Source organism: Corvus moneduloides, chromosome 2, assembly GCF_009650955.1.
Source record: "Corvus moneduloides isolate bCorMon1 chromosome 2, bCorMon1.pri, whole genome shotgun sequence".
Lineage (NCBI taxonomy): Eukaryota > Metazoa > Chordata > Aves > Passeriformes > Corvidae > Corvus > Corvus moneduloides.
The window spans coordinates 44,086,042-44,110,208 of NC_045477.1; the positions used below are offsets into that span (position 1 = coordinate 44,086,042).

The window sequence follows — 24,167 nt, forward strand, 5'->3', positions numbered from 1 at the left end:
CTTCAGCAGTACCAGAGTGCCTGAGCTGAAAGATTAGGGTGGGTAATGGCTGTTCCAGGCAAGAGCTACATTAGGTCTCAAACAGCAAATTATTTTTAAATGTCACCATCACTATTAAGCATTTTATGCTTAAGACAATTTTTATGCTTGCCTGTCCCAGCCCCTCTGACAACTGCTATTAGAACTTAGTGTTTGATACTGGACTCTGTCATCAAAAACAACTGACCAACAGGACTTGTCTCTTCAGTATCTGCAAAGCTGCTTAGTGGACTTAAAAACATTAACCAAGACACACAATTTTTATTAAAACAAAAATATTTATTCAAGCTGTAAATGCTATGCAGTATTTAGTTATTGGATGGGTTTAATATAAACATCTACTGCATAATCTTGGTTCCTTAGGAATCCTTGTATTCTATCTGAAACATTGCCCTGTTGCTGTACAGATCTCTTACAAGAAAACTTGCAATTTTTTCTTTTTTTAAGACTTCAACAATTTGAGAACAAAGGAAGAAATACCAGTAGAGAAAATTCTGCAGTTTTGGAGCAAGGTGTGCTCATTCAGTAAAATGTAGGCTGAGCTTCTCCTGCACCCCTTTTGGAGAGAGTTTGTATAATAATAGCTATGACAAGCTCTATGTTAAAGCAGAAAAATCAGATGCAAATTTTTCCATGTCTGGCTAAAAATGTAAGAGCTAGATAGTAACAAACTTCTCAGCAGTACAAATGAAAGGTGAGGAAATTGACTTTTGCAATAGAACACCCTGTAATTCTTGTTTAGCTGTTGCTTAAGCTGAAGTATTCATACTGAGGCATGACCCCACAAAAGTACATTGCTTGAAAACAGCTTTTGCATTTGAATGACATCTGATGTAGCAAATACTGTAAACAGAGGTGGCAGGTCCAAATGAAAGTTCTTGTCTGAAAGACTGGCTGCGAAAAGCTTCACCAGATGAGAAATGCTTTTTGAGGTTTTTATGTTTAGCTATTGGTATTTTTCTTATTTTGTTTAAAGCCTTAAAACATGGCTTTGACAGTTATGAGATGAGAGAGTGTGAGTACAAGCCAGGTAGAACTGAAGATTTAAGTCCCTTTCAGATTCAACAAGACAATGAGAAGTGGGCAGGGTGGCTGCCCATGTCTTAGAGCGGTGAGTGACAAACACCAGCTTTTCAGTGGCTGAGCCGTTCAGAGGGCTAAGTAGAGAAAGCAGCAGAACACAGACAACGTGATCTAACAGGAAATGTACAATCTTTCTTACATTTCATTTATACAAATTTACAATTTTGCAATTTAAATGGCTCTATAATTCTGCAAGTGCTTTTTCAAAAATAAACATATACCGACTCAATGATATTTACACTTCGCAACCTGCTTCAGAAACAGCACGACTTTGCTATAAAGTGAAACTTCAGTGCACTGAAAGTGCAACTTGCCCTTTAGAGTTAACTTCTCTTCCCATGCAAAACCTCAGCACTGCTTCACTGAGCTTCAGACAGTCCCACTTCAACTTCTTTTTGTTCATTCATCATAATGCAAAGACAACAAGAACTTGTCCACATCCATTCCTGCTGGAAAAGAATTCGGGAGCTTCTTTTTCTGTAGGAGAGGAAAGTAACAACTGTGTTAAATACAAAGAACCTGGGGGAACTGAAGAGCCTGAAAGTACTCCTTTCTTCCTCATCCTTCCATCCACCTTGTAACCATTCCTGCACAACTCTCCCCTAGAACTCAGATACTGCCATGTGCCCTTCACTTGTGCCCCCCTTCACAGAAGGGAGCGTTTTTCAGCAGCATGCTAGAACTAAGTATGGGAATTACAAAGTTATACTCCCTTTTGGCAATTACATCCATTTACATCCAAAAGACACCTTTTTGTGTCTCACACCCTGGCTCTCTGCCCTTAAATCCTCAAGTCAAAGGCATAGTGCTGCACACTACAGACTGGGACTATCACTCATGGTGATAAAGACGCAAGAACAGCCTCAATTCTAATAAGGCCTACTTTGAGTTTGGCCTAATTCCTACATTCCACCTAGAAACTTAGGTAGAATTTAGAAACTCATTCATGTTTTAGTAGAAATTATGTAATTTTCATAGGTGCATATTTAGAGTTAGTAGAAGTTACTTGTGTGTATCTGAAAACTAAACCAATCTTAAGGAAACTTAGTTCAGAGTATGCTCAAGAGGCAAAGTTGGAAAAACTGGCTAATAGGATGTCAGGGATTTGCACTAGCATCTCTGAACCATTCCATTACAAGTAGTATATATGTAGATATATGTATTTAGAAATTTAAATAAAAGAAGCAGGTGTTTATACTTGCCTTTATTTTCTTTTTTTTTGATGGGGTTGGAGAGCTTTGCAGGTCTCTTCTATTTGCAGAACGAGAATTTCTCTCCCCCTCATTCAAGTCCTCCAGTTTCCTTTTCTTTACGGTGCTCCTCAGAGCCCTGAACTGCTGGGTGTTGTCCTTGAGGGGGGTGGCAGTGCTAGTCCTTGCGATGGCCGCCCGTGACAGGATCATGAGGGTGTGGGCAGCCATGCTGACGCTGTTCTCGCTGCCCGTCTCGCTGGCCGGGCTGCAGGCGGGCAGGTCTGGCGTGGCAGGGGGCACCATGATGCGGGGGGTGGTGCTGTCCTCGTTGAAACGCCGGCAGGTCGGCGTGCGGATGCTGTCCGTAGTGTCATCCGTGTGCCTGTCCCCAACTCCAGACGGTGTCCGGGGTACTGGCAGCTCTCCATTTTCGACTGTCTTTCCAGTGGGGCTTTGCCACTGGATGTCTTGCAGCATCTCCACACACTGTTTACTGAACGGGCTGGACAGGCCAAGGCCTTGGCTGGAAGCTTTAGCAGGTTCTCGCTTTGCCTCCTTCGAGGACAAAGAAACGGACACCGATGATTTGCCATTGCCAGCCCCATTCGACAGCGACCCCTGCTTCTTGTTCAGCTCTTGTACTGAAGGAACTGTCTTCTCATTCCACAAGGCAACGCTTTGTTGGCCATTTGAGAGTTTGGCAGTGTCCTGGTTCTTCTGCTTTTCATCCGTGTCCCGTCGTAACTCATTTTCTTTGTTTGCTGTCGTCTTGTGGAAGGGATCTAATGAAAGCCCTGCAGTTGTCACTTTCCGCTCGGGCTGTGGCTCCTTTGCAGCTGCGCTTCTGTTGCTACCAACTTCTGGCTTACACAGAATTCTGGGCAATGTTTTGTCTTTCTCTCTCTTTGGTACCTGTGCCTTAGCAGAGGAGGATGCAGAGTCAACAGCAAATAAAGGGTTTTCGTTTCTTTCTTTCTGGGATGAACTCTTGGCAGTCTGAATTTGGGTGTTCACTCCTGGAGTGGATAGGAGGTTATCAAAGCAAAGCACTCTCCTGTGACTCTCACTCTGTCTTGAATTTGAGCTTGTGCTCTCTGCTGGTACAACAGGTAAGTTCTCTTCCACCTTCCTTCCTAGCTCTGCACTGGTAAGCTTGTCCCAGTTTCCAGTCCTGAAAACAAGATGAAAACATTTCATCAACATTTTCTTACGAGACAAGTTAATTTCAGCTGGCTGGAAGTCCCCACCCATCCCTCAAAAAGGCTCTCTCCATCCTAAAATATAAGTATCAACAGGCAAAGACCAAGAGTAAGGAATGACAACTACAGAAAGCTCAGAGGCGGCGTTTTTGGCCAAACGGTATGAAACAGAGTCTGTACACTGAACAATTAGGTGGACTGGGGATTTTCAGTCTGGAAAGAGAGATCACTGAGGGGAAATGCAGCAGAGCTCTGTGAAGAAGGCCCACAAAAAGGAAACTATCCGCTGTACCTTCCAGTAGAAAAACTAGGGGCATCAAATAACACAGGTATTAGGTTCAAAACACAACAAGGAGGTCTGGACACTGCATGTAACTATGCCTTGGGATATTTGTGGATGCTGGTAGTCTACTTGACTTCAAAAAGAAACTAAGTGCATTCATCACAGGACAGTCCATCCCAGAATACTACTTATGGTTCTGGAAGTCCTTGGAGCTTCAATTCCTAAGAGGCTGCCAGAATATTTTGGACAACATAATCATGTGTGTGCCTTGTACTCTTCCTTATGCATTTGCTGTGGGTGGCGGGATACTGAGCAAGACAAACTCCCTGGGGCGTGGTCTCCACCTGACAATGAGCCCCATTCAAGTCAAAAAGCCACCACTGCACTGTAGTGATGTGGAAAGAAAAATGCTGCTGCTCTGTCAGCTCATAACACTGCTGTCTCTGTGCCCTCTGCCTGGCTTACGCTGCATTTCCAAGAGAAGCTTCAGCATCATTCATCTATGCCTGTAAGAACTGCCTCCCTGCAGATAAACCCCTATGACTTCTAGGAGGAAAAGTCAGGTTTTTGGGATGCTAACTTTGGTACCTCTGAAATGGTAGAAAAGGTCTGAGTTGTAGCAGTTTGTTTTACTTGCACGAAATTTGAGATGAGACAGAGGGTAGAAAGCGGAAATAAGAAATTACACCTCTTTGCAAAACATACATTTAGAGATAAATTAAAGTTAACAGAAAGCTGAATTGTTGAAGTGGTATTATCCAAGATCTTGCTTCCGTGGTTTTTAAAAAATCAGTACTTTTTGCATGCATGTATATGGTATAACTTGATATAGGGTTTGGATTTTTTCATAAACTGACTTTCATGTTCCTGTTTTATCTCCACTTTCCCAACATTTAAAGTGAGTTCTGAATAGGTATGGGGTTTTTTAAAGTATGTGCTATTTTTACAATAAAAGATCATTTCACCTCTAATATTTCAATGAACTTCTGATCTCCTCCTACACTCTTTTGCTCATTCCAACATCCTTCTGTTTAGGAAGTCCATTAACGGTAAGGAGAGTTACTCCTGGAGCCTTGCTTCCTGCTCTCATTTTCCCAACAGAAAACTAGTACCTACCCCCATTAGAAATTATGTTCACCAATACAAGGTTAGCATGCTGTTGTCCTTGCCATTTTGCATTCAGTTCTCACTTTTTAAATGACCAAGCAGTGTTCTAATCCACACAACTGAAACATAGATGCAGAACCCAATCTAATAAACTCTATTTGATTTGGGTCAGAGAATGGTAGAGGCAATGAGGCTACACTACAAAACCTTGGGTACCACTCATCTGAAAAGAAAAAGCAAAGGTTTTAGACATTTAAATCTCCCAGTAAATCTAAGAGGCAATTCTCCTAGCTTAGACTCCGCCCAAACAATTTTTATTTGACAATTGAGACAGGACAAAATGAAGACAAAGCCATACAAAATTAACAGAGGAACAGTAACAAGACAATTCTAGCACAGGCTGCAGCAGTCCCAGCTGGTTTCAATATTCCTAGCAGACAGGCAGCAGGAAAGGGGGTACTGTTTATGTCACTATTAAAAAAAGCTGCTCTCTTCACCAATACTGAATGAAGAAATTCGTGACAGGAAGAAGAAAGCAAGTTTCAATACCTAGCAGTACTGACCTCTGTGTTCGAGGATTTGTATGGTTCAAAGGCTCAGCTACATTTGGTACCAGTTTTCCTGGAACAACAAATGAAGTTTTAATGAATGACAGGTAAATAATTTCACAGTTAGTACAATGACATTTCGCCTGACAGAGAACCAATAAAGAAAGACCCAGCAACAAACTCTGCAATATCTTGTAACTTTAAAGTTTACAAATTAGTGTACTAGCAAAGGTCCCCAACTAAGAACAAACAAGAATCTCACTGTCTACACTTAGATAATACATAGCCCTGGCAAGACAAAACTCAAAAATGCACAGTAGGAATTTCCAAGTAGAAGAGAAATAACACAGGGAACTCTCAGTTATCTATCAGCAAGCCAGAATGCAAACTACTATACAATCCACGCTCTTGTCTTAATTTGAAATTTCATTCTATTTTCAGTTTTACATGTAAGCCTACTCTTTTTTAAAAAGGAAGATAGGCTAAAGCACAAGGTGTCCTTATAACTCAGTGTTTCTATTTTCAATTATTTTTGTTTACCCCTTTCCAACACCGAGAAATGAACATAACTCCAGTGTTGTTACAATTAACTATTTAAAGAAGCAAGGTCTCAATGAAAAGAATATACAGAAGCATATACCTGAAAGGGCAAAAGGAAAACAGGTAGCAGAGTGCATTTTTTATATAAACATGCAACACTTCTATTAAATATTTTTCCTCAATAAATTTTTGGAACTGCTGACTCTTCTAATATCTTCATTGCTATGTGGCTTGGTTCCAATGGCAGCAGTAAACTACTTAAAACCAACAGGATGAAAAATAACCAGAAACATAAAGAAAAGTAAACTTTTAAAACTGCATGAGAGCCTTGAAGCATTGAATTTTGGAAATAAGCTTGATAGTAAAACTGGAATTATGTTATATGCTGGAAGTTCTTTGTAAACTGAGCAAACAACAGTCACTAACTGCAGGTACAGACCTCTCTCAAGCTAGCCCAGCAGTTGCCAAGAACAGAAGTAGAGGTTTTTATAAAACTTTTTTACTTAGAACTGACGTGTCCTTAGAACCCCCTGCTTTTCTTCTGCCCCTCTCCAGATGCAAGGCAGGTACCTGTATTAGTCTTGTTTCTTGCTCCAGGAATCTTTTGTGATTTAGGAGGGATGGGAAGCTTTGGGACACTTCCGTTGCACACTGGATTAGCCACAGGCATATGAAGAACCTTGAAAGAATCGAAATATTCTATTACAATTTACCAAAGCACTTCTTATCACTCCAGCTTTAATTCTGAAAATCTTTATTTGGGATATGCTACCTGGCAGGCAGGTGCTGAGAACGTATTTCCGTTTTGTCCTACTACAGAGAGAGGTATCATTCCCACCATTCCTTGCAAAACTGGCTGCACCGGAGATGCAATTATAATAGCAGAACCTAAAAAATACCAAAGTGTTAAGATTGTACAGAAACTAAAAATACTTCAATAAAAGAAAAGCTTCAAGACAGGATTTTTTAAAATTATGTGCGGTCAAACCTGCGGCAAGAAAAGCTCTGGATTTTCAGAAAAGCTTCCCTGTCCTTGCTATAGTTCACTACTAGAAAACAGGGTGAGTGGCAGTGTTATTTGTAGTTTATAAGGAATTCTTTAGTTGAAGTCTGTTTCCCTCTGTAAGAGGTAGCTCAAAATAAAGCTTCAAGTATGATAAACCTTTAATTCAAGGTTTAAACCTTGAATCAAAATGACTTAAAAAAACCGGTAAAAGTAACATTAAATAGCTTATTTAGCTGCTAGATACATGGGAATTATAAAATATGGAAACTATCCCAGCACAGTAATTGAAAAGTGGAAGAAGATTTTCAAAAGTGAAAGAACTGTTCCTCTCTCTATGAAAAAAGCATTGAAGGTAACAGTTGCATAAAGAAATCCTAATGACAGCAAAGGCTGTCACTCTAAGACCTTGCACTGGTCTCTGACCTCAACAAAACGACTACACACAGATTCAAAGGTAACTGCAAAAAGTTTTTAGTTTGAAAGAAAGCTGTTTTATAGCTGGTTTTAACATTTCAAACAGCGCTCAAAATTTTTATTGCTGTAGTAATAAAAATGCTAGTGCCAGATTTTAGCTCATGCAAAGAAATAATGTTATACTTTCGTATTTACTTAAAGTACTTCTAGTGCAGACTAGTTCTTAAAAAATGAAACAAAACCAAGGAAGTAATTTGGGAAGGACTAGATATATCTACCCAGTTATCTAAACTAAATATGTATACATGTAACACAAAGTATTCCATTTATAACAGGAATCGTATTAAAATAAAAACCTGTTTTATTTAGCCAAAGTAGTGGAATCCTTTCCAGTGTAAACCAAAATATGCTTCCTAAACCTAATGCTGCTAAAATTATATAATTTTAGCTTCTGAAATATAATGACTTTTTTTCAAAGCAGACTGGTCAATGACTTTTGCTAGTTTTATTGCATTTCTACTAGCAACTAATACTCTAAAAAAAGGTAACTCCTGGATAGTTTCAAGCGGCAGACTGAGCAGTTTAAAAATGGTTTACTTTGAAAGCGCTTAGGGAAAAGAAACAGAACAAAACCACTGTATAAACACCACATTTTCAGTAATTTTTTAATAAAGAGATTACCTTGTGGGAAGTTTGGGGAGACAGTCTGGTTTGCTGGAAATGTATTGCTGGATCTGGGAGGAGTCCGCAACTGCTGAACAGCTGGAGCTTGGGAAGCCAGTGGCATAGAACTGCCAGGCAATACAACTACATTTGATGGTGTTACAGCTGCGCCCAAGGCTGATGGATCAGTCATACAGGTGGCTATGTAAAGGTTGCTTGAATTCCCAAAAGCTGTGCTTGTGGTTGGCATCAGCTGTATAAATCCCCCTTCACTGGAAAGATGAGTTGAACCTGCAACTGAAAAACCAGTGCAGTCTTCATTCTGAGTGTTAACGGAGGTGACCACAGGATCTTTAGGTCTAAGCACAAGAAGATTCTGCTCTGACAGAGCTGAATCCACAGTTTTTTCTGTTTCTTCTGATGTCAGACATTTGGGCAGGCCTGCAGTTTTGGTTGGGGATTTGGCTGGAGATGACAATATTATAGTAGGCAAATTTTCTCCTGTGATGCTGGAAACAGCATTATTTAACTCCGTGTCTGATGCAATAAACGGATCATCACTGATGATGATCTTGAGGGACATTATATTAGAAGGATCAACATCCATTGGTTGACTACTAGAAGATACACTGCTTATACTTTTGGCCTCAGTACCTGACTCATCTGTTGAGGATGTAGTTTCAGGGAGAGGAGAGTGGCATATTTCAGAGGTAGTAAGATTGTTTTCAGTGGATACTACAGAAATTTCTGTACATGCATTAGCACCAGAGGAGAAATATAAATTATCAGTGTCTACTTTTGTAGAAGATGAAGGTTCTTGCATGTCCCCTTGTGTACCCTCTGTGTTTGACAGTCCTGAAGGGAGGTTAAAATCTTTCTCACAAGGCTTATCAAGTGTATGCTGATCATTTGAGTTTTTATTAGAAGTATCAACAACTTCAAGCTGCAACTCCGTTTTGTCAAGATCCGCGATGTCCACTGCAGATCTCACTGCACAGTCTGCCCGTATGCTCTGGTCCTGCTGGTTAGAGGGGTGGCTGGAGCTCTCCTGTGAAACTCCAGGCAAGGCAGCTGGATCATTGGTTACAGTCTGTTCTTTTCCTGCATCTGCTGATGGGCTAGAAGTGGATGAGTTGTTTTTTCTCAGCAGTGCACTGTGGCCAGGGCTCCCATCAGAAGGGCTTCCAGGAAGTGCTTTTTCAGACAGTGATGTATCTGGTGATAACGGGCACTTACTTCCGGAATCAGTTTTGTTTTCAGTATCCTCTGCCACTGAAATCAAAGGGATCTGTGGAGTACCAGAATGAACAAATTCTAAATTAGGACTAATTTGAGAACTAGGACTTGGTGGGCCTTTTTCAATTTCCATAGCACTCTCACTTTCAGATACTAAAGCAGATGACTCTTTTGTAATGTAAGTATCTGCACAGTGTTCATTACATTTGCTATCAGAACTCTGTCTCTTGTTAGGTTCAGTCAAACCAGGCACAGAGTCAAAAGCAATTTCAAGCTCTCCAATATGTTCAGGAGTAATGGTTGTAAGCACTTCAGGCTGCTTCCTTGGTCTACAATTTCCATGCAGCTGTTCACTGGCTGCATTTTTCTTAGCCATATCATCATTATTAATGCTGGTCTTCAAGGCACATGATGCTTCTCCTAATTGAAAACCTTTACAGGATAGTAGTTCTCTAGAATTATCACCTGTAAAACATAAAATAAACTAGTTCCATAATCATTAGAACGGATGATCCTTTTACAGCGTTTTAGAAATAACTTATCAGTTCAATAATATCGGTTCAACTGTTTCACGTGAAACTAAGCAGGAATAATGTTACTCATCCTTACATTCAAGTTGAGTGGAATATATATATATAAAATACAGTTACATACACTAGATAATCTGGAAAATCAGTTTGTAAGCTACTGGTAAGTACACACATAACATGTAAATAGCTCAGGTCACTGCATCAGATTTCCAGAAGCACAAAAACCACCTCATGATAAAAACCTCTTGGTTCTATCTCTCATATACTTTCACTAAATACCTGCTACTTGTGGACTGTTGTTAAGAATGGTAAGACAGACTAACATCCCTTTTGTCCAGAGTAAGGCTCTTTTTGTCTATTACTCAGCAGGTACATTACAGCATAGAGAGAGAAGATTAATACGGTTAGAAGTAAAATATTCTCTTTATGTGTTCCACAATGGATACTGCAAAGTATCCATTTATATATATTGTGTCTGGTTGCATTAAGGAGCTTATCAAGTACAACTTTTAAATACACAGATGGGGCTACTGTTAAATTTAATAGACTGAAACTCTCTAGCAGACCATGTGTGTTTATATGTTCATGCAATGTAAATGTCCACACAGATATCACCAGTGAAAAACAAAAATTTTGAAAGGTACGAATTGTCTGAAAATACTTTCATACAGAGAAATCTTAGAGAAAAAATAAAAAACCTACATCTGTTAGTTTCTTCTGCTCCTAAAGAACTTTCAAATGTTTCCAGGCTATCCTCACCCACCAGGATTTCGTTTTCTACTCCATTCCGACCAGAAATACCAGCAGGTAAGTTCTTGTTTACCTTGCTCTTTCCTATTTTCAAAATAAAGGATGAAGAAAGGTTAAATATGTCATTTTACACATACGTGTCATCACTACATTTTAAATGAACCATAGTGTAAAAATCTCCTTATGGTTAATGTGAGGATATCCCTGATCAGACAAACAGAAAATTTTACAAGAGCGAACAAGTATAAACTATCATCCTCTAGATCTAGGGAGTCTAAAATAACAGCAATAAAAGAATCACTGAGCCAACACAAACCCAGAATATCAGCCACAGGAAAATGCTGTACTTTATAGCTGTGTATAAATGTATCTAAGAATCTAATTCTGTATTGAGGGATACCAGTGCCATTTCTCTTGCAGAGGCCTGCTGAATTACTTGGCGTCATCAAGCAATGCTTGGGAAAGCTCATCACTCAGGATGCTTTAGAGTAACAGCACAGCTGAGTACAATGTAGCCTACCATAATCAAACCAGTCAAAGAGAGCCTGGAAAGCTGGGTCTGATTCTGTCTGTTCCAGAATGTCCTGGATAGCCTCTTCTGACATATGAATTTCACCCTGAAAAAAGACATGAAAAACAGAACTGTTAGCCAGTTACTTCCATAACCTAAAAAGAAAAACAAAGAATTGTTTTCTTTTCAGATTGTTTTTAGTACTATTACTTCTGCTCAGCACAGAAATGTAAAGACTAATGCTGGGGAACATTTCTGCCACAAATAGAACATCTGTTAAAAAATCTTAGTGATTGAAGTTTAAGAAATAAGGTTCTCCAAAACCCAAATGTGTCTGTCAGACATTGCCCCCACCACGTGTGTATTGGAGTATTCTCCACACAATGGCCAGCAATAACCAAAAAGGAGGACTAAATCTCAGGCTACACAGGAAACTAATGCACGTGGTATGGATGCTGTGAGCCTGCACAAGCAAACCACTGGTAAAAAAAAAAATCCTCAAATTAACCCTAATTTCTTAGGTTAGAATATATCTAGAAGCCAACACTAACCAAATGAAGTTTTATTTCATATACCCATTACATGTTCTATAACTGAGCCTCCAACTACTTTTTTGTGGAAGGCATTTGGAAAGCACAGCTATGGGACAGCTCTAAGGTTCTTGTTTCAAGCTGACTTGTACCATGGCAGCCCAGGAACAAAATGAGTAGGAGATCCAGTACATACTCAAGTGCTTAAATTCTCCTGCCTTTCCAGAGACCCTCTAAGCACTGTACAACTTTTGATATGGTGGTTTTAAGGGTGGATATTCCATGTCATATCCTTGATTTTGTCTCAGCTACTCCAACCAAACCAAGAAGCTGCTTTATTTCTGCCCAGAAAAATGGAATACAGCCTTTTAGCTCTGTATTTTGACCACAAGTGACCTAAAATCACCAAGCAACAGAAGAACAGCACTTACTGACACCTTTACTTCATAAACAGGGAACTGCCTCTACTCTCCTGTCCTTTTCATGAGGGCTGTGAAGACTGTAATTTCCCTCATTAAAAGTCCTTTTTAATTCTGTGATTGCCAGCTTGAGGCTTGTAGAAGTATGAAGGGAGAACACTACAATTATGTTTAGTTTGCAGAAGCAGAATGCACATTTCCTCCAAAAGCAAGAAAATACTGAATTTGAAGAAAAAACATCATTATTTAGGTTCCAAAATTAATTTCTCTTGCTATACTAAATGATCCATGCTTATATTTGAGCAAATCACAACATCAGATCAGATTAAACATATTTGGAGACAGCAAGATATTATAAATCCTTTTTTCTTCTCTAAGGCTATTGATTAGATCCCCAGTCAGAAGCTGGTAGGCAATCACTGGTACGAAAGATTGAGTGACAAGCAGGCAGCTGGTGCCTGGGAAAGTGGTCTCAAATCCAGTCTGAGTGTAAGGTTACCAGCTAATTACTGCCAGAAGCAATCCCATTCCCTTGGTTTTCGACCCTGCTGCATACTTATGCTGCCTTGGACAGGCACTGGGAATGAATTCAGAATGCTAAACTGGCACAAAATGAGCTCCTGCAGAACATCAGTGTCCTGTCAGCTCAGCTCCTCAAACCTGCCCAGCACCACACAAGGTCAGACTTCACTCCTCTGCAAGGGAAGCTGCGGAGCTGCCCGTGCACAGAGGGGAGCATCAGGGAGGCTCAGCTGTACTGGCAAACAGAAACCAATAAAAAGCAAGGATGGAGAGAGGAGAGAATATCCTCAGATGTCAGAGGTTCAGCATAGTTGCCATAACTGGTCATTCTCACATGCCTGGTCTTAAAAACAATGTGAACAGGGCAATCCACACCTACCTGAAGTCCAAGGATTTCATCAATTGAAGTCTCCTGTTCCGTAGGACCACTGTCTGTCTGTTTAGGGGCCTGAGCAACACTGCCATCACTGCAACACGTAAGTCATTAGTTCAAAACTCAAAACCAAATCAAATAAGAATACATATGAAGTTTAGAGGTTCCTTTTATTACCTCCCCAGGATTTTGTTAATGTTTTCAGCGAGCTTCTCCTGAAGAGATTTGTTGCTCAAGATTTTTTCTCTGGCATTTTCAATAACCAGTTGCTGGAAAACAGTTTTGAAGTAGTCAGATTTCTATTTTTAACTTCACTAGAAAAGGAGCATTAATTTCTGACTGACTGGTAAAACTAATTAAAAAATTAATTCAAAGAGAGAAGACTTTTATAACAGAGAGTCACCTGTGACTGCACGACTTTGCTATGAAAACCAACCCAAAACATTCCTGTACTTCTACTCTCCTGAAGTACAGCAAGGCTTTTTGTGCCTTCTGGTTTCCATTCTCTAAAGAATTACTGTATTCTGTCAGCCTACAGGTATCTCAGCAAAGCAAATAAACCAAGAAAAAACTCTACATAGCCATGTCAAATTTATTGACACACAAGAGCTAGCTCAAATATGAATCAATACATTTATCTTCTAAAGGTAATTTCTGTAGTAACCAAGATGAACAACATGTTAAAAACTAGTACTTGTTTCTTAAATGTAAATACCTTCTGTAGGCATATACTCACTGGGAAGTTACCATCAATTAATTCTTCTAGGGGCTCACTTTCTTTTTCTATTACTGCTTCATCAGAGTCTTGAGAACTTCTAGCTGCTGGAAGAGGTCCAGACGTTGGAATGCTCTTCCTCTTCTGAGATTCACTGAAACATTCCAGGAAATTTATGATGTAGTTTATGAGAAAATTGCAAACAGTAGATCTAATAGGGAGTAAATCAAGTGCTTCTCTCCCTTCTTAGCAAACAAAAGATCTTTATCACCAGAAAGTTAACAACATATTGAAAATGCAGTAAAAGCTGGTACTTGTTTTATTAACTTTTATGCATCTACTGTGTCTGACTCCACAGAAGTTACAAATATAGAGACTGTGGGTAAACAGCACAATGGCAAGCTGAATTCCATGCCCACTATTCAGTATTTACTGCTCCTCCGCTACTTTAACTGGCAGTAGCAGTTAATGGATCCTAATTAACGGCAACTCAAAATCAGATTTGGGCATCACCACTGAAAACAAAGACCTCTCCAGGAGCAGTTGTTTTCAAAGAAGAAACCAAATGTTAGGTTCCATAAGAATTTAGATGATTAATAGGAAATGTAATGTTTTTATATGAGACCACAGTGTAGGCTCTTCTGAAAACACCAATCAGCCGTGGCACTAAAATCACTTAAGAAAAATCATGAAGGAATAGGAAAGACTTGGCAAAAAAAAGGACATTTGAATCAGAGAATAAGAAATGCAAAGCCAGAGTAAGAACAGTTTTTACGCAACTTCTAGTGCAAATATTAGTATTTTTTCAGACAAAATTTACTCAAGTCAATAGTTCGGCAAAGTTAAATGCATATTTTTATCAGTATTAAGAATTTTCATAATTGAAAAGGACATTTTGGAAGGAATACCAAGTCTCAGCTCCAAGATTTTTGCCTATGTCTAATACTGGAGTAGTGTAAAGAAAGACTGAACACGAAGAAGCATGAGTAGCCTCCTATCAGTCTAATGTTAAGATCTTTGACTTTCTTTTCCTTTGTGAAACATTGCACACTGGCCCCCCTCAGTGGATCTTATACTTTCCACCATTTAAACATTCCACCATTTAAGAAAATTTATACTAAAGGTTAGAACACTGTATAATTTCTAAACAATTAAAAAAAAAAAAACCAAAACCACATCCCTGTTTACCTTTTTCGCCTTCCCGGAGAAAGCAAGTTTGAATGAAGCTTTCGTTCTTGTGATGTTGGAACCTGAATGTGTATGAGACCTCCTGCTTCATAGAGGGAAACAAAAAAAGAAGTCATGATGCCAATACCTTTTCCAGTGGCACTGTTAAAGCACTGCGAGATCTACACATTACTGACTATGTTCCAATCAGTTCCTGGAAAGTCATACAAAATAATTTGGTACTATCATGAAAATGAGGACTGTTCCTTTTAAATATATCCTGAAATAAACATCCACTTAATGTGGATCATCCCTATCTGACGAAACAAGTTATTTGGGTGAGGGTGAGAACACAGAACAGAATAACCACAAATTAATGCACTTCTGATCTCTGAACTCACATCGGGAAGCAAATATGCAAGAGCCACCTTTCTTTTGGGCACTTCTTTTCTTTTAATCACCTGAACCAGTCTGGAGAGCTAGGGGAACAAAGCATGAATTTTCTGGAACTTTTTGGTGGAAGACGATTAGCCCTGATTTTAGACAACTTCCATCTAATAGCCACAGATTTTTCACAGAAAAAAAGGTTTAAAATTTTTTGCAACTTACTGTTGATCTTGTTTTCTTGAGTTTGTGACTGGTTCACAAAAAGTGTATTCAGTCTTGTCTGTGGCATGCTTTGATTTACTGTTGGCCTGTGAAGTACTTGAGGAGGTACAACAGCAGAGGAATTCTGTGGCCCTGACTGATGGGCTATTGACAACAATCCTGAGTTTACAGGAGCTGACTGCTGAAGCATTCTCTGTCTTTTCATTTCTGCAATTCCACTTCTTGTACGTACTGGAAATAAAGACAAGATGAAAATATATGATAAAGGAATTTTAAAAGGTTGCTGATATTCAAATGAAATCTGACAAATTTAAACAGAACACCACCCAATCCAGCGAATCTCATCCGAGAACAATCACTATTTATATCTCACATTCTCTTTTCTTATACAGATTACTCAGTAAAAATACTACAGAGAAAAAATTATTTTTAACTGAAACAATTTTTATTTTTGAGAGTTCATTTCCAGCTTTTGTAATGAAAGAAAAACTCTAGACAGAACAAGTATGTTTTCATATTTTGGTTGGATACATGTTTGGATGCATAAAAAGTGCTATAAGATTGTAACATTTTTATGTTCCCCTTCTACAGAAACTCAACTGCATTATAATTAGACTGGCTATGTTTTTAGCTCCTCTATGAACCACAAATTAAGTTGAGTTGACAGTTTCAGAAGTGAAGCAGCACTTTTTAAACCTTTTAACCAGGTAAACTTCCAAAAAGTTTTCAGCAGAGAAAATGCTATATAGAGAATTTAAGCCCCTTGCAAAAAGCTCAGCTTTTCTTATTTTCCTTTCCTGATCATTACAGTAATCCACAGATCACACTGAAGACAACAGACACACACTACTGATGGCTGGAGATGCCCCCTACCTTTTGCCAAAACAGGTAATTTTAACATAAAATCTACTGATCCCATGGAATTGATTCAGTTACTTACTCCTCTGATTAGAAGAGAATCTGAAATCTGAATTCTGCATGCTCCTAAAAAATAAAGCAAGTGACATAAATTAATGGAGCATAATGGAAGCACTCAGCTACAGTGTGACAGTACCTATCACATGGTTAATGTCAGTCTGGTCCTAACCACACATTCCTTCAGAAAAATCCACTGATGGGTACTTTTATTCTTTCCAACAATGGTCACAGATCCTTGAAATGAAGCTTACTGTTTTGTTTTTGATCAAGTAACCACAAAGGTGTAAGATTGTAAAGACTCATAGTATATTGTTTTATTACAGGAAGGCCACGTGCGTGCACCAATGCCCTCCTTATCTGCCAGTCCCACCTTAAAACCTTCAAATGTCTGCTCAACTATCAACTCTCACATACCCATCTTTCTCACTGTCTCTCAGAGGAAACAAGAGAGCTAAACCATTCTCATACAATGATAAGGGGAGCCGATCAACATAGAGACTCACAGAGAAATATTACTTTTTTATTTCAAAACTACATTACCTGATCTGAGAAAGTGTATAGTCTAATTTTTTCCACAGAGATGACATCATCGCTGGAACTTCATTTGTTGTTTCTAAAAATGAACCATAAAAAAAAATTGATGCCCAAAACTGATATATGTTAAGAAAAAAGTAAATTCACAAGCAAAATCATTATTATGGAGTGTTTCAGACATCACCTAATTTTAGGCGTCTAGCTGCCTTCTTAATATTCTATTAATTAGAGAGCCGTAACTCCTAATTTAAAGAATTTTGATTGATATGGATACAGTTCTCAGTTTTAGAAGCTCAGATGAAACTCAAGCAAATACATCAATGATTATAATTCTCAGTGGAATTTGCACATGGTGTTGACTCCTCAGCAAACACACATGTCCTGGGGTGACTGCATGCTACTGCATTCCCTATCGCCTGCCCTATGCCAGACATGAATCCTGTGCCTTCCTGTGTCTTTAAGCTGTTTCTTAGGAGAGGCGGGAGAGAAGCCAGGCAAATTTTTCAGAGCAGGTTGTGCTCAAGGACACACACACTCCCCTGCGCTCCTGGCTGCTACAGAGAGGAGGAAAGCACCTTCCTGCTTTTTCCTCAGCTCTCAGCTCTCTGCAGCAGGGAAGAGGGTTGCATTCTCTTGATTTTTAGCTAGCTTCTTGTTCATAGCTGGAGCAAGGAGTTTCCTGGGATTTTGGCTTCTTCTTTTTCTCTTCTGGACTGTTCAGCAACACCAGAACACCACCGGGAGGCCTTACACCATGGCCCAGAGGGGCCCATGCTGAACCCCAGCTCCAGAGAGGAGAGAGCCACACCCACAAAGGACTTTGAATCTACCCAGGTTTCTTCTCCACAGTGAGAGGTTTTATTATCTAACACTGTTCTTTTTCTGTGCCTGCGTGCACTTTCCTTGTTAAATAAATAGGTTTTTTTTACTTTCCTCTGAGGAATTTCTTTTCGAACCCAGTGGAGGAGAGGCTGCTGAAATCTGCCTTCTAACAGAGGGACATTCATTTCAGACATTTCCCTCCAAATTTGTCTCAAACCAAGACACATGCTAACCTAACACATGCCAAACCCCCCAACTCACTTCTGGCAATGGTATTCATATCCCCAAGTCACTTTTGTGCCTTTGAAAATTATAACCTGGCAGACAGGCCTTTAAAAGTAATAGTTTATTTTATAATGTTACCCAAACAGGCAAAAACATTTGGTCTTTTTGAAGCACAGAACATTAAATGTGTGATGGAAAAGATAAGTAAACAGTTCAATTTACTAAGTTTTTCAAGGTGCCAAGTACAAAACATTTGGAAGGAAGCATGTGTCTTAGTTACCACTTCTATCAAACCTAGTGTGAAAGGAAAAAATGTTCAGAAATGTTCCATATATTACATGTCTTAAATTGCAAATTTTAAAACCAAGCACCACTAAAATACGATCATACAACACATATCAAAAACCTGTAAGATTTGGCAACATTCAAAACCAACAAATGTTCTAACTCTGTCTTACAATAGTCATACAAAATATTAAGTAATTCTGAAACTATTTTAGTTAGTCTTAAAAACAAGACAAGAAATATTTCATACTATAGAACTCCTCCTGATTATTTCGCAGAATCAGAATACCTTAGGTTGGAAGAGATCCATAAGGATGATTGAGTCCAACTCCCTGCTCCTCCCAGGACTCCTAACTCTAAACCTTGGGACTAGAAGCATTGTCCAGACTCTCCTTGAACTCTGGCGGGGCTCAGTGCCATGACCACTTCCGTGGGGTAGCCTGTTCCTGTGACTAACCACCCTTTCAGTGAAGAACCTTTTCCAAAGGTCCAATCTGAACTTCCCCTGACACAGCATTCCATTTTCTCACATTCTATTGCTGGTCAGCAGAGAGAGATAAGCACCTCCCTCACCTATTGATAGTAACAACAATAAACAGTATAATTTTACAAGCATAAACTAATACATTTTGCACACTTTATTATATCTATATGCTTTTGAGATATAAAAATGCTCACATTTGAAGTGAAAATATCTGCTGGCATATGCAAACTAAGATAATCAATTACTTTTGCTCACTAGATACAGTGGCTGCTGCCTGTGTAATATGGTAACCCTCAAACTGTAGCCTAAAAGGGGGATTACTCTAAGACCATATACCTCTTCCACAAGGAGCCCACAACAGATAAATAAAAATAAAACACCACCGCATCCTGAAGGCTTACCTTTTGTTTTCATGGCTACGTACTCATTAAGAATAGTTGTCAAGTTTTTTCCACACAGTGACTGGAAAAGAAAAAACACTGATCTTAGAATCTTCACTAGTAACTTCTACTTCATCTGCTGTATCACATCATATTTAAGGAGTTGTTTAGAAGTCTACACCATGCTGACCCTCAGCACAAGGAACTGTACTTGGTAGAGAGTAATCAGTGGAACAAAATGCTATAATGTACCCAAAATCTGAAATGCTTGATCTCAATGTCCAACACTGGTACAGCAGTCAGAGCTGTCTGACCTTCACTCACCTTTGTTATTATGGAATAAAACCACGAAAATTAGATGATGAACAGCTGTAACAAACTAATGAGTATGCATCATGCTGGAAAACAACATGCACTAAGATGCGAACATGAAGAGAACCTGTCTGAAACAAAATTTTTAACAGTCACACAGAATTAACTTTCTTATCATGTTTACTTGTCCTGTTATTTGAGGTGACACAAAGACACTACCATTTGTTGCTGTCTTGTTCACTAGTGGGAACTCTACAAGACATGACAAATACAGCCCTTTATTGCAAGTATTTGAGCTGCAGTAAGAATTTTGTCTTAGATACTATGATATCACTTTCCTGTGAATAACAGGAAAAATGTTTCTACTGAAAAAAGGATGATAATTAAAAAGCTTTATTAATCGGAATAATCTATTTACATTTGGGTTTTTTAATTTTTGCTGGCCACAGGTTGGTTCTCAACTCCCTACCACCAAAGAACAGATGACTAAACACCTGCAAATAAAATAAGTTCCAAAGTTTGTTTTGAATAGGTGCATCAAGAAGGCGCACCTTGGATCTCAGAAAAGACTTCTAGGCATTTTGAATACTGTGGACAAAATCCCAGACCATGAAATTAACTAATATTCTAGAAGAATGAAACAGAAAACATGAAGAAGACACACACATAAACACTAAAAGATTGATACGTAGCAATACCTAAACCCTGTAATTTATACAGTATAGTGAAAATCCCATTTTGTATATATGTTAAAAAGGCAAACTATCTAATTACGCTCTAGCTCTACACACATATCTACAGATGTGGCTACACACTGTTCATGCACACCCAAAATTCCACCCATCACCCAGAACAATGCAGATGATACTGAACAGAGAGGAAGCTGAACATAATTTTTGTCAATAAAATTTGGTAGATTCAGATAAATCTGAAGTGCCTTACCTAAATATTTCATATGTACCTGAAATGAAACATTATTGGCTCCCATGTCTAGAACAGGAAAGCCATCTTCAGTAAATTACAAAAGCAGCCCTGAAATCAATAAAACCCTTGTGACAACACCCTTCCATAAATCAACCTCAAAGCTATAGGGCAGACTAAGCATAATACACTGAAAACAATTTGCATATTTCCCACTTAAATGTTTCTAAGCAAGATTAAATACTAGAAACTGAATAACTGCTAATATCACAGGGGTGTTTGCTAAAAATGCCCAGCAAATCAAATGAAAAACCAAACAACCCAAAAAGCACAGGGGACGACCTAACCACACATTTTAAGCAGCATTTGAGAAGTAATTGCTACAATGAGAAATCCCCAATATTCTTTTCCATAAGTGCAAGATAATGTAACTTTCTGCTGTGCAAATACAAACTCACCAGCAAGCAGGCTGGAATAAAACCATCTTCTGTACAGTGCTCTGCATATTCTTTCAAATCGGAGCTTTCCAGAATAAATTGGTGGCAGGTAGCTTGAAGATTTTCCTGTTGCAAATAGCCTGCAACAAATCAGATGGAAAATTTTGGATTTTATTCATTACTTCTGCTCAATAGGTATCAAAGCTGCATACAGTGTTGGAATAATCAGATAAAAATTTCTGTGTAACAAAAAGAAAGTGAAGTTATTTTGACAAAACATGTTCCTACAAGGTATTTAACAGTTAAAACTGAGAGCAAAAAATATATATTGGAATTACACTGTACTTACAAAGTATTCAAGACTGGAAGTGAAATATGCAGTATGAACAAATTTTGGTTTATCTTTAGTACAGACAAGAAAATAAAAGTTCTTGGCTCAGAAGGCTGACAAACCCTCATATGGGCTGAACCACCCTATTTGATACTTCAATGGAAATCTACAATATTTTGTTAGTAAAATTCATTGCTATGTAACAGTAATTATCCACACATTGTACTGTTTCCAAAGAGGTAAAACCTGTACAGCTGCCGACACAGTATGTAACATTTATTAAAAATACTGGCATTGTACAAACATTAATAACAGAAAAAGGTTTTTCCCCTCACAGTAATTTTCATTCAGGATAGATGTATTACATGCAGCTTGTGCTCCATACACACCCTAAGACTCAGTAGTTACCGCCACAGGAAATGGAAATGTACTCACAAAGCTTTCTTTTCCAAAATTCCATTCCTCATCAAATATGTTCTGCTTTAATCAAACTTTATAAACCTGCTTTAATCTTCAAACGCCTTAAACACTAAGACATAGAAATAGACCAATCTGAATGAAGGATTCTAGAGCAAAGAACCACAAAGAAAATGTTTCTTCTTTCTCACTCTTAGCAGAGCTTAACATGAAATGTTTTAAAGAAAGCATAAAACATGTGCCTAGTTATGCAATGCAGGATATATATATATACATTATCTTTTTCAATAGACCCCCAAGATGGTCCACCTCAGTTCATGAATGCCTGCAGAAAAATGTGGCCTTTATGTTTAAATGAAGACAAATGTCTTTCAGCAGATCCGAGTATAAGCTGAAGAGCACAAATCGTATTTGCAACATGCAAGCCCTCGTTCAGGTCTTCAACAGGTAGGCCAACTTGAAAGTTAAATACTTCGGGAAAAACCACTGTGAATTTAATCACTATGTATGAGCAGGCCTATCTGACAGAAAACATTAGGAGTGCCTGTGGAAAGGACTGTCCTGATTAATTTTTCAAATACATTTTTCTAGAAAAATCTCAAGCCACAAATCGCTGGAAGCTGAAAGCAGGAAGCAAAATACTATATTATATGATTATATCCCACTGTTGTCCAGGCTGGAAGATGGGCTTTTAGGCTAGGTGGAGCTCTGATCTGTGCTAGTATGACTGCTCTTAAAATCAAATTCACCTGAACATTTACTCAAAAAGTTGCAATTTTTCCTTCTTGAACCTACTACTACAGTACCGCAAGGGATGACTGAATGCTCACATACAGACACCTTTTACATACACCAATTTCTTGGTAATAAAGCATTCCAAAGGCTAAAAATGCCTGTGCAGCTGACCCAAACTGCTTGTGCACACACTGTATAATGACATAAGAGTATGTGGTCCCTAAGGTCACCAAAATCAAATTAAAGGCACAAAACTTGCCGTATGTTTTAGACATACAGAAATTACCCAATATTTTGTTCTATCTTAAGGAATGTCACTCACAGTACACATTCACTCTATCAATTAGGAAAAGATAAATGTTCTTATGCATTTTTCCATGTGTGAGCTCAGCTTATCATTTTAGTTTTGTTTTTTAAACAAATATTCATCAACTTTCACAGCACCAGAAAGATTTTTGGAAGGAGGTTGGGGGAGAAAGGTGGAAGAGCTGCACCGGGAAGTCTGTTTATATGCTGAAATTCACAGACGCCTCAGAGAAGAGGAATCCCTATTAGACAAGAGAAATAGTTACAAGGAATATCCTGTTCTACAACCTTAGGTTGCTCAGAGGTTTTCCAGACATAATATGCGCTTCACACCACAACAGACACAAGATAGGACAGAACATCCTCAGCGCACAGGATGTTGCCAAGGCTGTGTACTACGTCTGCAAGTCTCTGGTACGCACACAAGATAAGCATTCCACCTGGAAACTTGTAACTTCACCAGTTTTGTTTGGAAGAGTGCAGTGAGAGATCTCCTTGTATGATTTCAAATCTTCTTTTACAGCGAATGGAGTTTCTAAAAATCCTCTATTACTTCACAGTAATAAAAAACCTGCATCTCTTACTAGCCTTTTTTCTCAAGACAATAGCAAGGAACATTTCAGGTAGTATTTAAAAATAAATTGTGCTGGAGGAACACTGAAAAAGAGATTCAGCTTTAATGGCTTTGGATTCAAAAAAATTATGAACAACTGAAAACTGAATCTCATAGGGCAAGCTGCCAGGAAATCTTGGCAACCTGTACCAATAGGTATTTATGTGTGGGACTTAAATACGTGGCTCATATTTTTGCTTACCATCCATTTGTTCTATCCAAAGCATAAAGTCGTTTGAAAAATTCCCTGTCTACTGCCGATGTCCTGAACACACTAACGCTGTGCTTTTCACAGACTCACCACGCCTAAACTTTTAATGCACCCTCAAAGGTGGGGGAAATATGGCCGGAAAGAAAAACCATCTGACCCTTATCGCAACCTTCCCTGGGATTTCTGGCCACCCTTGAACTCCTCCTGTAATCAGGAACTGATTAAGCACCGCTCAGCAGCTCTCAGCCTGCAGATGGGCACCGGAGACCACCACGTTTCCTTGGACTCGTGAAGAACCCGAGCCCAAGGCACGGCCGGGGAGCGGCCTGGTCCCTCAGGACCCGAATCTCTCAGGAGCGAGCTGCGTTCGCTGCCCGACACAGGCCGGGCCGGAGGCCGGCGGGGGCCAGCCCGGGGGCTGCCGGGCCCGGGATACGCCCGGGCAGTGACAATCCCAGGCTGGGGGGGACCAAGAGATGCTGCCGAGGGTCAAGGGCGAAGCCGGCTCTGTATCCCGCCGCGCCTCGGGCGGCTGACAATGCCCGGCAGAGCCTTCCCAGCGCGGCCGGGCTTCCGCACTTCACCCATCCCTCGCTCCTTCCCTCCCCGGCTCACTCACCCAGCACCAGCCGGGCCACGTCGGACGGCAGCAGCATGGCCCGAGGCGGAGCGGGGCACGGGCGGGCGCAGCTCCCCGAGCGCAGCCGGCCGCCCCGCCACCCAGGCGAAGGCGCGGAAACTCCGCCAGCCAACGCCGCGCCCGGCCCCTTCCGCCGGAACCCGCCGCGGCCGCTCATCC

The 24,167-nt window shown here is 39.5% G+C and overlaps 1 protein-coding gene across 3 annotated transcripts; it reads right to left on the reverse strand.

Annotated features, from left to right (window-relative positions):
• Window positions 1–297: 297 nt before the first annotated feature.
• LOC116439591 (protein NPAT) lies at window positions 298–24,137 on the reverse strand. Of its 3 annotated transcripts, none has more exons than XM_032099322.1 (18): window positions 23,988–24,137; window positions 20,777–20,895; window positions 19,107–19,167; window positions 16,896–16,968; window positions 16,378–16,421; window positions 15,438–15,668; window positions 14,850–14,931; window positions 13,662–13,815; window positions 13,124–13,215; window positions 12,953–13,040; window positions 11,112–11,208; window positions 10,544–10,675; window positions 8,094–9,776; window positions 6,765–6,880; window positions 6,563–6,671; window positions 5,468–5,525; window positions 2,325–3,486; window positions 298–1,599 (listed from the first exon to the last, which is right to left on the reverse strand). In XM_032099322.1, exons 1-18 carry the CDS (start codon window positions 24,022–24,024, stop codon window positions 1,522–1,524), a joined length of 4,416 nt encoding a protein of 1,471 aa, XP_031955213.1. In that variant the 5' UTR covers window positions 24,025–24,137; the 3' UTR covers window positions 298–1,521. The 3 variants fall into 3 exon arrangements, with proteins under 3 accessions (XP_031955213.1, XP_031955214.1, XP_031955212.1); XM_032099323.1 differs by having other exon boundaries at window positions 13,683–13,815; window positions 14,850–14,934; XM_032099321.1 differs by having other exon boundaries at window positions 14,850–14,934.
• Window positions 24,138–24,167: the final 30 nt, after the last annotated feature.

What these genes read in the sequence shown, in the direction of transcription:
- LOC116439591 (XM_032099321.1), bottom strand. Translation starts at nt 24,024, where the DNA reads ATGCTGCTGCCGTCCGACGTGGCCCGGCTGGTGCTGG. An exon ending in TTATTCCAGCCTGCTTGCTG is followed by an intron (nt 19,168 to 20,776) that starts GTGAGTTTGTAT and finishes TTTCTTTTCCAG; the next exon opens with TCACTGTGTGGAAAAAACTT. An exon ending in TCTCAGCACCTGCCTGCCAG is followed by an intron (nt 6,672 to 6,764) that starts GTAGCATATCCC and finishes GATTCTTTCAAG; the next exon opens with GTTCTTCATATGCCTGTGGC.